The sequence below is a fragment of the Lagopus muta genome, chromosome 18 (genome assembly GCF_023343835.1).
Source record: "Lagopus muta isolate bLagMut1 chromosome 18, bLagMut1 primary, whole genome shotgun sequence".
NCBI lineage: Eukaryota > Metazoa > Chordata > Aves > Galliformes > Phasianidae > Lagopus > Lagopus muta.
Window position 1 is genome coordinate 2,161,669 of NC_064450.1, and position 13,800 is coordinate 2,175,468.

General features: G+C 49.9%; 1 protein-coding gene across 3 annotated transcripts in view; it reads right to left on the reverse strand.

Annotated features, from left to right (window-relative positions):
- Positions 1-13,129, reverse strand: part of STX8 (syntaxin 8) — a 78,636-nt gene extending 65,507 nt beyond the window's left edge. For all 3 annotated transcript variants that reach the window (XM_048965161.1, XM_048965162.1, XM_048965163.1), the window contains exons 1-5: positions 12,997-13,129; positions 12,749-12,848; positions 10,321-10,415; positions 8,656-8,766; positions 724-848 (exon numbers count right to left, since the gene is read on the reverse strand). In XM_048965161.1, the coding sequence (XP_048821118.1) occupies positions 724-848; positions 8,656-8,766; positions 10,321-10,415; positions 12,749-12,848; positions 12,997-13,013 (448 nt within the window). In that variant the 5' untranslated portion in view covers positions 13,014-13,129. The remainder of the gene's footprint in view (positions 1-723; positions 849-8,655; positions 8,767-10,320; positions 10,416-12,748; positions 12,849-12,996) is intronic.
- Between the last annotated feature and the right edge of the window lie 671 nt (positions 13,130-13,800).

Consider the following 13,800-nt stretch of genomic DNA (forward strand, 5'->3'; position numbering starts at 1 on the left):
TTGTCTGCTCTGGCTGGGACACGAGCTGATGGTCCCAAAAAAACTCAAGAATTCAACCTCCAGCTGTTCCTCAATCATAAATGCAGGAGATTCCTGGCGCACACACAGATCCCTGATTAGCCTTTTTACATTTTCCAAGAAACTTTGAACATGAATACAAGGCAAACAGGTGATGCAAGCACCAAAGAATTCAAAAAGATTTTTAAAGCTGCAAGAGGACACGGAGCGCATGGAAGGCAGCCTGCAAGGAGGGGACACCAGCTCTGCAGGCACTCCTCTAGAAAGGCACGTTGTCTCTGCTACATGCAGGCCCTGCACACCCTCAGCAAGCACCAAACACACACAGCTCTTCTACTTTGTGACACACTCAGCTTCAATAAAACGTGGGCAAAAGGCAATCCCTGAATTACTTGCACCTGACCATGAGGAAGCCCCACAAGGTTACCTGGTCACAAATAAGGTATGCTAACTTTCAGCAGTTTCTCCTCCCCTGCCACGGGAAAAATTACTTGTTTCAATCAGCGTGGAGATTATTTGGAAAAGCTGCTTTGAGAAGATGTTCCCAGCAAGGAATACTGCAAGCACAACACTGCTCCTGCTCAGACAGAAGTCACCGCCAGCTACTTGGACTGACAGCCCCAGCTAACAGGGCTTCAGCACAGGCTATTGCACTGACTTTCTCATGAGGACTCATGCCTATAGCACACTGACAGACTCTTCTACCTTCTATGATCCTCCGCTGCTGCTGCCTGATGTCATCGAAGCCAAGCCCCCTGGTTTCCTCAGACTCCTCCAGGAGCCACGGGTTGGTCACTCCTCGTTTGACACCTCCTGCCATTAGGCTAGATCTGAAAATAAGTTCAGGAAACAAGTTTCAAGTTTTAGACATCAAATTCACTCTAATTTGTGCATGCAAGGTTGGCTGGCAGAGATGGACCTGTCTTTATTTGTCACGTTCCACACAGTTCTCTGCAAACGTTGAAGAAATGAGCCAGAAAGATTCCAATTTTCCCCAGTAACATTTTGCATCCCACTGCCTAAAAGCAGAGAAGTGGGGAGAAGATTACTTCACACTGAACAGTTAAGCTACCCATGAAACAAACACCATACTTTTGATGCTATATTCAGCATTCAGACCTGTTACAAAGAAAAAGAAAGGTTTGTGTAAATACATACACATGGCATTGCTCTGTGATCGAGACACAAAACACACAGCCCCACTCCTGCATGCCTTGTTTGTGGAAGCAGCCAGACACACATTTTGCAAGAAAGAGCCATCAAGTTACAGGTTTCCTTTGACAGAAATTATGACCTGAGGCTGCTCACACAGCAGACACTGCACAGTTTACAACAGGCAGCAAGTTTGCAATGTCCAGCGAACATAAATTCCAGTTATAAAGTGAAATGCCACTGCAGTATCTTATCTCAATACCAGATTTCTGGTTTCCTCCCTTCAGCTCTTCATTGGTTTCTGGTATAAATATGACGTGACAGCCTGCAGGACATTCAGGCCCCAAGCTGCAAATCTGCCCTGGGATCAGAGACACTGAGGAGATGGGTCTTCAACTGCAGCTCGGCTGCAGGAGTTTCTCATTTCCACTTGCCTTCTTCAGCTCTATCTTTTATCCCCGTTTTATCTTTGTCCTCTTTTTCTCCAAACAACTTTCACAAATAAAATGAGAACCAGGAGCATTTTTGGTACCTCTCAAAAACTCCCTACAATGTTTTATTAAGCCAAGGCCTATTTTCTAATTGACTCCAGGTCCCTCCACTCCAACAAAACCTGAAATGCTCTTCAGCACTAACATAAGCCCAATATTTCAGGTAATGATGCAATTGAATCAATGCAAGCAGTTCTACAACAGGACAACCGAGGGTTTAGAGCAAAGGTACTGAAGCAAAGGGCTGAACTTGAGATTGGTGAGGAGCTGCGGTGTGCTGGAGACATCTCCTGGCCATGCAATGAACCAGCAGTGCTGGGAAGGATTCCTCTCCACCACATGAACTTCGGGCTGCCCTGAATCAGACGCATCTTGCACAGAGCACTGCACGTTCTATGAAGCAGATGGGGCAGTTCTACAGTTCAGCTCTTTGCACCTCCATGAAAATCTCCGTGTATTCATCAAGCTGGTGGATCTGCTTTAATTAAATAAAGCCCTGCAATGCTGTTTTACACATTAACAAGACTTCTTTATTGCTTGGGAGGTTGAGATCCCCTCTTGTATTCCCCAGGCTCACACCAAGCTCACAGCGTACCAGGAGCACAACGCACCTCAAGACAAAGATCATTACAGCAGCTCAATTAGCAAGCACTCAAAACCCAGTGCTTAACAACACCTGACCAAACTACTTGTATAAAGCAAAAGGAACATAAAGCTCCTTGCTTGCCAGGAAGAACACCACTATTTCTGCCTGCTAAAAAAGCCAAGGCAAGCAAATGTAACATAATTTGCACTGTTCCCCCTCTCCCCTGATAATCTGCCCTATTCTTGTAGGCTGGGTCATGACAACAGGTCCCCTCGTTACAATAATCTTTTTGACATGTTTGGTAACTGCCTTCCCACACAGCACAGCCCGACTTCCTCCTTCCTCTGATCTTACCACGTTTCGCTTTGGCGGTGTGAAGATTAAAGCTTATCCAATTAGCCACCCACGGCCTCCGCCAAGTTAATCACGTAAATCTTTCAAACCATCACAGAGCAGTGGAGTGTGTGGATAGCTTTTGATTATGGGAGCAGATTTAACTAATTACGAGGCTTAGCGATGTGCCCAAGTATAAAAGATGATGGGGTTTAAAATCGGGGAGCTCTGTCCTTGCCTAACAAGGGAGGGCTTATCTTTCTGAAGGCATTGTTTCCCTGATAATTCTCATAAAACTTCCCCAGTAACTTAGATTAGTCACCCAACGCTTACTTGAGACCAAGGCCACACATCGAGGCTTACGGCTTTAGGAGAGCGATCAGCAAGACTGCGTTTGGAACAAAACCTGGGTCATATGACAATTAGTTGCATGAGCACTCGAATGTCCCCTTAACGATACGGTTATACAGTAGGTCCTTTGAAGTGCTCACAGCACCTCAGCTTAGCTCCACAGGTCAACCTCTGTGGCGATGGCCAAAACCAGGGCATTCTCTCACTTACGGTTTAATTGCTCGCAGAGGTGGGCGGTGGATTTGGGGAAGCTCTGTGCTAGTAAATGAAACAAGAATTGTTTTAACATATAAAAGCTGTCTCTTGCCCCAAAATGGGAGAAATATGAGAGATGTAACATTTGAGTATCCACAGCCCACCTGCACTCCTCAGGAATGAGAGAATTATCACTGTAATTGGTCAGGACTCAGCTCATGCCAAAATCCCACAGTAACGATGCTGGCATAAAACAACCTTGGGCAGGAAACTTCAGGTTGTCTGAGCAAACCTACGAGGCTAAACATAAAGCATGCAGCTCAGCTTCAGTCACTGACCTCCTTTTGACACTCTTCTCTCCAGGTTAACAAACATTAAGCACTAATAAGAGGCATGCAGGCACAACCCGAGGCATGTGTCTAAAGCTGTGGGCTTTGACTTACTTTACTGCTGTTTGCTGTTCCTAACAGATCCAAATGCATACATCTTCCCCAGAACCACGGCCCTGACCTCAGTGAGCTCGTTAGAAAATGCTCTCCGAGAAGGAAGATGTGACCTGCCCTTGAGCACAGAGCCCTACAGTTGGTGCTAGGACACAAGCATGGGGCTCTCGGTGGACAACTTCCTTTTTCCATCTCTTCGAGAAGCCTGATTCATAGATCTCTGCACACTAAGACTCGTCACATCTGAAGGCAGAAGACCACAGCTGCAGCAAACAATAATTCCAACAGCAGGAAGGAGTCCTAAAGGCATCTGAACAACATATTTTTAATCCTAATTTCCCAAAGGGCATTTACTCCTCCATAAACAATAGCAAGATTCACAAAAACAATTAAATACCTGATGGCTCATTGACTAAAGTCAGGCAGGCATCTGATGCCTACCTGCCATTAGGTAAAAGTCTGTGGGCGGAACCGGGCCGAGGCGGCCTACGTGACGCCCTGCCGGCACCAGCTCTGCTTGGGCTGTGCGCTGCGCTGGGCGAAGCGGCATCGCACCTGTGTCGTGTGCAAGGAGAGCATCGAGGCCGTCTGGTACGCGGTGCAGTCGGAGGAGGATTTCCTCGCGTGTGCCATCCCGCAGCCTGCAGGGCGCTCCGAGGACGAGCAGGAGGAGGAGCAGGGCTCTGCAGAGCCGCAGCTCGAGGCTCCTGAGCACAGCTTCCCAGCTGAGACCTGGGCGGACTTCTTCCAAGGAGATCCGGGGGACCTCGAACCGCTGCTCCGGTGGCTCCAGCAGGAGCTCAAGGACATCATCGGAGAGGAGTGGTGGACAGTGGCTGCGGCGCGGGCTGATATCATGCACCTGCTGTGCCTGTTCGGGCTCAGCGAGGACACCCTGAGCCTGAACTTGGAGTCGTACCTGGAAGACCACACAGGTCGTGTGTTCGTGGCGGGGCTCATCGACACCGTTACGGCCCTGTATGGCCCAGAGCTCCGCCGGCAGCAGGACAACCAGGCTGCCCATGAAACAGGAGGGCAGGACGGCCCCGCGGCCACCCCCAGCCCCGCCACCTCCCCGCAGGAGCCTCCTGCCCCCAGCCCGAGCCGCTCCACCAGCCCTGCAAGCCCCGGCGCCGAGCGGCTCCCTGGCGTCCCTCACGGGGGGCCCGAGCCCCGACCCGCCGCCCCCGTGTCCCCGCAGGAGCCGCAGGAGCAGCCGGGGCAGGCGGTGGCAGCGGGCCCCTCCGCCCAGGGCACGGACCACCAGCCTGGGGGGCCCCGACGCCCCCCGAGGAGGAGGGCCAGCAGCTGCCCCCCGGATTTGCCCCCGTCCCCCAAGAGGCGGCGCTAGGCCGGCACCCACTGCGGTGCTGAGCACGGCTCGCGGCTTGGGAGGCCATCAGTGATCTTGGTATAATTTTAGAGACAATTAAACAACAAAAAATTATTCTTATTGCTGTTCTCAGTACCATACATTTGTCAGAAAGGGATTTTAATAAAAAAAGTACTAACACACATTACAAAAAAGAACCCAGGCCCTTCTGAACGTTCCCTACGTGGCAATCACACATGGTGCTTCATGTCTCACAGCTATCTCAAGTTTTCTGGATAACTCAGCACAAAGTGCACACAGTGCACTGATGCAGGGTGAGCTGCACCCACTCCTACACGCTGACTGCTGGGGGAGACGGGAGGAACAATACAGCAGTTTCTGCTTCATTTAAGTCTCCCTTTTAACATCCTGCACAGATGTCTTTCCTAGGCAAACGGAGGGGAGAAGATACTGGAATTGCCAATTATAGAACATTTAAGTAACCCTAAACAGGCGGAGTCACGTAAACAGCATAATCTTTCCCCTGGAAAATTCCAGTTGCATCTTAATTAAGGCCGACAACGCCGGAAGGTAAACTAATGTTATACCAAAGTAATGTAGTGTCCTGCCCTGTGTTCCGGCCCAAGTTGTCAGTTAGGATAAATACCAAGAGCATTAAGGCCACTGTACTTCACAATCAGAAATAGCTTTACAGCAGTTTTCAAAGGATGTAAAACTCAGTGAATGGTGACCAAATATAAACGAAGATTAATTCTAGCGAAACCTTCACAATTACAGGCCGTGGGGACAATAAATATGTGATCAGTGGTGCAAGAAGGTTAATGAAAGGAATGACTGCTGGAAAGAAAAAGACTTCTGAAAATGTGTGCTGTCACATCAGAGGTGGATTAGATACAGAAAACCAATACAAAAGCAGAGAAAAGTGTCACTGCTAGAAATTAATCAAACAACGTGCGCTGATTTTTCTAATGCGGCGGGTAAAGCTGACTTTGAGACTCCAGACACACTGAAGAGTGGCCTTTCCAACCTACTAAACCCACAGCAGGTTGCTCCACAAGTCTAACAGCTTCAGAGCAACTCAGTGCTATAAACAGCAGCTTAACCCCACCAGGCAGCGCTGTCTTCTGGCCCCAGGAACAGCAGGTTGGTGAGGGAGGCACCCACCTCCTCTGCACACCCTGCATGCAGCCAGTTCCAAGTAAGGAAGGTTGAAGCAGGCACTGGCTGCACCTCTGTGCCTTGGAGAGCAAGAGCTGCAAGGGAGAGCATGGAAGGGGTGTGAGTTCACCAGCCAGCGAGGAGCTGGCAGGGTTTTGTCCCTTTTTCATTAAAGAGAACTATTAAACTTCAAGCCTTGCAACACAAGAAAACAAGCACTGTCTCTGATGTTATCTTCTGCTGGAAATTACTGGTTTCTCTGATCATTCCTAATGGAGCATGAAATTATCATGGGATTTTGATACTTTCTTCCTGTCAGCCTCAGTACCCCTTGCGAGGGCAGCTGTAGGTCCAGCCTTGGCCCTCTGCCACAGCACGGATGGGCTCCTCTCACTCCAGGCCAGCTTTCAGGCAGCCACACTCACTCACATACCGGTCAGAGCAGGCCCCGGCTTCCTGGCATCACCAGGCCCTACAAAGCAGTGCCTAGCTGCTATTTTAAGGCTCCAGTTGACTCAGCGTTGGACATTAAAGCTATCACTGATGTACCAGGCAGCTTGGCACCACACTGCAGGGGAAGTCAAGGCCACAGAACCAGGAGTGGATGAGGCTGAAGCCTACAGTTTCACCCCTGTAGCAGGTGTCAGCCACGCAAAGCTGACAAACTGTAACATCTCAGCTGGGCAGAACACAGTGTGGAAGGCAGCCCCTGCACCCCATTACTGACTGTGCACCTACACATTCTTCTACAGCAACACGCAAGAGAAACAAAATAACAGATCAGGGAAATTGAGCAATTCCTACGCCTGCTCCGGAGTGCACACAGCTAGAGAAACGTCTTCCTTGCAGTTTAAGTCAGGCACGGCACTCACCTTGGCAGCCCAATTTTTACCCTAGAACAGCATCATAGCATCTCTGCTTTTTTCAGGACAGGGCTAAAAAGCAACCAAGGCTCTGGGCCCAAACAGCTGTGTTTCAGGAGCAGCTCCCTAAGAAGTACGTGTTGTAAAAAGTAATGCTCAGAAACGGCGCTGCCATTTACAGGCTATGCTCAACTAGTTTAATTGATGATGGGAATACAGCAAGTGCTGCAAACGCAGACTGCAGCTCTGCTTCTGTCCTGCACTGCCCTGAAGGACAGGACATGACCTGAATTCACAAAGGAAAACTTAGGGAGGTAAGTGCAGCTCTCTGAGCTGAAATCTAGCCAAAACAGCAGCACACAAGGCATCACACATGGTGTCAGCACAATGGCAAGCCAGGCTTTTTTTGTTTTAATAGAGGCATTTAATTTTTTTTCCATGAATGCCAGCTTGAGGCTAATAGTGATCAAAGCACATGAGGCAGCGAGTCAGAAGGATGCTTCTGAAGTTGTCCCTGACACACACCACAGTTCTGATGTACCAGAGCCCTAACACTGCGTCAAGATAGCAGGTCCGGCATCCAGCAGCCTGCAAAGGAAGAAGGAAATGACAACTGCATTTGGTTGCCCTTAGCCCAGCCACCAGCTAAGGAACCAGGATTATTAATTGCCACCACTTTTCTCCTCCTCTTCCACCAGCAGGTAATTCAGCTGGCAAATTAAACACATTTCAGAGAAAAAAAGGAGCCTCAAAGAAAAATCAGTTTGTGCCGATGGGGAGGCAGAGAACAGCTGAGGTGAACACAGAACAGCTGCAGGCTGAACCCAGGATACACCTCTTGACCAGTGGGATGGCACTGAAAACACAGGACAGAAAGAGGAACAGGAGGAGGGAGGCCAGGTGATGCTAATTGAAGCGTGAAAGGATATGGAACTGTAACAACCCCACAGGCATCCCCCTGCTATGCTGCTCAACAAGCATTTCTCGGTATTTCAGTGAGGTGCATAAGCTCTTAGATGTACAGTAGCTGCAAGCAGCTTCTTATACACAGGCTGCAGCTCCCAAGGACTCAGCAGTAAAGCTGTGGGCAGCAAATACCCATTTACAGGCCTGCAGCCTGCCTTAAAAGATGCCTTATGGACAGCTCTAAGGACATATCGAGTCTGTGCATAAAATGGCATGTTGTAGCACACACAGCACTGCAAGGCTCCCACCTATGCTGACGTGCAGGATGCCAGCAGTTACCTTGGGCAAGAGGCCCAGATCTCACTCTTCTCAGACAGAGATGGCCAGGGATGGATTATTTCTAGGAACACATTAAGGACGACAACTATCAGCCACGATGGAGCTCACATGAGGTATGAAAATAACTCAGACTGCCCTTCCCACTCAAAGACAAGCTCTTTGATATTCAGAAGTTTAAGCCCCATCCTGACAGCTTTCCTTCCAACAATTCACCATAGCCCACAGGCTGTGGCACCCATCAGGCCAGCTCTGTGACTGGCTCTGCCAAATCACGGGCAGCTATCATCTCCAAGCAACTCTCCACTCCCTTGTTCCCCCAGCTCTGGAAAACATTAATGACATTCTCATCAAAATCAAGTACATGATTTCTAAGCAAATCAAAGCACACTTAGATACAGGTAAATTAATTCCATGGATGCATTTAACATCAACTTCAGACAACCCCAAAGCACAAGCCACACCGCTCATGAAGACAGCAGCATCATACCTGATCACATCTGGTTCTGTGCCCTCGTTCTTGTAAGATGCCTGAAGTTGTTTCTGTCGTGTGAGAAGGTCATCCACCAAGTTCTGCCTCCTGTCTCCCTCCAGCTGGGTGCTAATCGACTCGGTTAAGGAGCACATTTCAAAGCATGGAAAACCTTAAAAGTTGAGTATAAAATCAAACCTGCTATGCATTTTTAAAATAAATCCTGATCAAGAAAATAACAAGAGCAACTGGAGCTGTAAGAAAAGGCTGTAGCACCTAACAGAAGGACGGGCCACGTCCCTCATGACACCTACTTTCCTTCAGAACACTTCTCCAACGATCACACATTTCCAAGACTAAGATTCATGCAGTGACCTCCTGCTCATCCTCTGAATGCAATCAGCAAAACTGAGAGGCTCTTTACTGCCAAGTTAGCACAGGCATTACAAATTCGACCTGCACCATAATTCTCCTGTCAGTTACTACTCAGAAGTGCTCTGCAGCAGATGGGCTCTGTAACACCGGCAGCACACAGCAGTGTGCTCAGGGAAAGGTTTGTCCTATCCTGTTGTGGTTGAACCTGGGCAGGCTCCAAAAGAGCAGAGCTCTGAGGTTCAGCAGGGTGCAGCACATCTCATCTGCCAGGAGCTGAGCCTCATACACCACCCAGCTGAGCAGCTCCCCACTAAGTCATCAGCAAAACACCAGCAGTTTCCTTCAAGCAGTTGTTTCCATTTGCAGTTCATCAATGGGACACCCTGAGAGCCACTGGGACGGAAGGAAAACAATTTGTTCAGCAAGTCTGAAACAGAAGATGCCCAAAGCTCTGCAGTTCTGACAGGTGACACACTTGTTTTAATTCATCTCAGAGACATTCCAAAGGACTGCTACCTGTCTTCCAAGCACTGCTGCACAGATGGTGCAATAGCCATGCTGGTTTCTGTACGTTATCTGCCACAGCAGCAGCATTAATTCACCCTGAAGCACTCCCTTGACGTGAAAGTTTTACCCAGGGCCACAGCTCAGCATTCAGAGGCCTCACGCTGTGAAAGGATTTCTTCTACACTAAGCTTGAAATTAAACATCCATCCATTCAACCACCAGACACACCTCTGGGGGCATGGACGTGCTTCCAAATCCCTACACCTCACCATGCAACAAGAAGAGCAAATCCAAGCCAGGCCATGGGGCAACGCTCCTATAAAAGAAGCCTGGGATTCATAAGATATATTTTAAGGCATATCAACAATGTTTTGCAGATGCTTTGCTCCTTGTGCACACTGGGGCTGGCACTTCCCTGCCCACAGCCCAAACATGGCTTCACCCCTCCAGGACTAAAGTCAGCCAACATCACAGCCAAGAGAAAATAACAGCAGAGGGGGTTTTCTGCTAGGTGGGTGAACGTGGCTCATGGGAGAGCTGTGCCATCAGCAGCTGCACGTGATGATTCAGAGCAACTGAGCCAGCCCTGTGCCCACTGCACCAGAGGTGCCCAGGCTCTCAATCCTTTCCACAATACAGCTGCAATAAAAATATTACCCACCATTAACTGACAAAATTCTAGCAAAAAAAAAACCTTCCCAAAATTGAACAAGAAAAAAAGAGCCTCCTTGCAATTACAGCACGTTTTCAGACCCTCTCCTACAACAGGGCAAGAGCAATGAGATGCTGTTGTGCAGATACATCTGGTGCGTTGACACAGCCCGGAGCAGGGAGTCCTTCAGCTGATCAATCTTCTCTTTGAGATTCTGCAGTGATGACCTGATGATCACATTGAGCTGCAGGAAAAGAAAGAGATTCTTTGTCTGAACTGTATTTGCTTCACGTTAAATGCTATTGCATGCAGGTAACAATGCATTTACTTTCAGCTATACGGGTGGGAAGGATCCTATACTGAACCAGCCCACCTCAAAGCCCCAAAGAGAACACCACAGTTAATCATTTTACATGCTTACAACACGAGATAAGTACAGCTAGTTTCACAAACACTGTTCTAATGCATTGATGCTGTTTAATATGGAGAGCTCTCTTTCAAGTCTTTCTAAACAGATTCCTTTATATGGGCAAAGTATTTCAGCACATTTTAATATTTTCCAGCTCATTTTCCAGTCCTTTCCTCTGATCTCCAACACAAATAAAGGCGCCAGCTCCCGCTGCCACTGGGTTTCTTTCCCAGCTCCCACGAGGGAGGGAAGCTGACTACAGGTTCAGACATTCCCTCTGCTGAGTTCTTCCAGACTTTGAGGATCCCACAGGCATTCAGCTTCCCCCAGTGCCACCTCTCAGCACCATCTGTGACACCTGCCCATCTCCCTGCCCATGGCTCGGGTGCATCTGTTCCTACTAGAAATGCAGTTAAGCTGTTTGCATTTTTCCCTGCTCTGAGCAAGTTGAGATTTCTGGGAACCCTCCTCCTTTGTCCTCCACTCCATCCCAAATTAAACCAGCATTGTCTTAGGCAATGCCTACAGAGAAAGGCATCAGCACAGCAACAGAGCAGCTCGACCAAAAGCCCCAGACTCCATCAGAGCACTCAGTGGCTCGGGCTGGCTGGGATCTGCTCTCCACCACCTCCAAACAGAGACAAAATGCACAGTCACACTGGTGCAGTTTGAGAGCGCACAACCAGACAGCTACAAAACCCCCACTCAAACATAGCCAGTCACTAACGCAGCATTCCCAAAGCCACAATGGGGCATGAGAGATTTCAGGAAATTCAGCGTGCAGCATACCCTTTAGCTCTGCAGTATGGTAATGAAACATCTTTCCATTTCACATCTTCATTTCCTGCACTCATATGTAGTCTGAGAATGAGCACAACAAAGGAACAAAGGTATATGTGTCCAAGAATGCCATCCAGCACATAGATTGCTGCTACTCTGGCCAGAAATCGTGCTACAAACAGAATCACAGAATGGCCAGGGTTGGAAGGGACCTCAAGGATCATGAAGCTCCAACCCCCTGCTGCCTGCAGGGCCACCAACCTCCACATTTCACAGCAGCCCAGGCTGCCCAGGGCCCCATCCAACCTGCCAGTGAACACCTCCAGGGATGGACGGGGCATCACAGCCTCTCTGGGCAGACTGGTTCCACTTCCATTAAGAGAAGAAAAAAAAAAGACAAAAAAAAAAAAGAAAGAAAAAAAGGAAGTTTTAAGATCAGCTCAATTGAGCAGAGGTCACAGATCGTAAGAGCTGCCTTGGAATCATTCCATGCAGGTTTCTCTTCCCCTTTTCAAATCTTATGCTCAAAGTTTACTTTGCAATTATCAACAGGGCTTTTTTTAGCCATGCTAATGGCAAAACAGGATGAAAATAAGAGCTCGGTCATGCTCTCCCTGCCAGGCAAATGCTGCACACACTTTCACGCTGCAGAAGCACTCAGCTGTCATGGAATGCAGCACTGCTCAGCCGTGAATTTCTCAACATGCATTTCTGTTATGAAAACAACTCTTCATTGTGGGACACTTGTTTGCAGTTGAACCAAACACGGCCAAATATTCACCTTTAACTGCTAATGGATTAAGTGAAACTGCAATCAGAAAACACCGGGCATGGAAGGAATGATGTTGTGAAGAAATAAGCATAATGTTTCCACAACACTGAACCCGGAGGAGCTGCACTACCAGAAAGGCTTCAAGCAGCACCAATACAACTCGTGTGTGCTTTTTTTTGTTGTTGTTTTCCTGGAACATCGCAGACCCCAACAACTCAAACCAAAGAACTTTGTCCTCTATAAACACAGCACAATTAAGCAGCACTCTTACTGCCAGCCTCCTACTGCTCCAACACAGCAGCTTAAACACAGAAACGCCTTCCTTTTGAAAGCAGAGTTCAATCGCCACCGTCAGGCGCTGCAGCTGGAGAAAACACCCCGATCACTCCCAAAGCCTCTTTTCAATTCGTGCCAAATTCGAGTCCCTCGTCAGAAGCACCGATCGTTGCGCAAAGCCCACACAGCGTTCCTCAAAGCAACGCTTCAATGCTTCAAAGAAAGCATTTCCAAAACGCGACTCTGTGACGACAGCTGGCAGCACGGAGGCCATCTCGCGTCCTATTAGAGCTGCGCCGTAAAGAAGGGCCCCCAGGCCGAGCGGGGCCCCGCGCCGTACCTTGGCCGAGCTCTCCCCGTTGCGCCGATGCCGGCTGCGCTCCTGGATCCGCTCGGCCACCTCCTGGGCCAGCTGGCAGGCGGCGTCGTACTGCGAGAGCCTAAGGGACGGGACGGGGAACGGCGTCAGCGCGGCGGGGCCCGGAACCGCCACCGGACAGAACGCGGAGCCTCGGCCCAAAATCCCGAGGCCGCTCCCAGCCCCCCACAGCCTAACCCAGCCCAGCCCCCGCCCCGGCCGGCCCTCACCAGGGGTCCGGAGCCATCACAGCCAACCGGAAGTGCCGCTACCGCCCGGAAGTGCCTCTACCGCCCGGAAGTGTCCGCGTCCCCTCTGTGTCACGTGGCAACGGCGGCTGCCGAGGTTCAATCCCCGCCGGCGCGAGCATCCCGTGCGAGGGGGCGGGGAGGTAAAAGTGCGTGCCGGCGTATAGCGCTCTGCTGCCGAGGTGCGCGACGAAGCGGTGAGCACTTCGTGGTGTAAGATGCGCAGTGCACAGATACAGTGGCGCACGGCACTTGGGGCGCAGTGCAGAAGTGCAAAGGTACATAAGTGCACGGTGTGCGGTGCGGAGCTGCACAGCGGCCGGGTGCGATGTGGGGTACGGATGTGCGGGGCGCGCGGCACGCAGCACAGAACTGCAGAGTTGCAGGTTACAGAGCTGCGTGCTGCGTTGTGCAGTGGGGTGTGTTGTAAATGCACAACGATTCATGAGGACAGAGATGCACAATATAGGGCACAGAGGTCCACAGCTGAAAGGGTGTAAGGGTGAGCAGGTGCACAGCTTAGAGGTGCTGAGTGTGTGGTACACGGTGCAGCGTGCACAGAGCAAGGCTGTGGATGTACACAGGGACGTGGTGCAGAAGTGCACAGCACAGGTCTTTTGCAGCCCTGGCAGTAATGGGGCTGAATGCCATGTGCACAGCAGTGGTACCAACCCCCATCCCGTGTCCTTGGCTGCCTCTTCCAGGGGCGACATCCCCGTGGCATGGGATCCCTGTGGCTGGATGTTGGCAGCATGTGGGCATTGCTATTGCAGTGGTGTTACTACG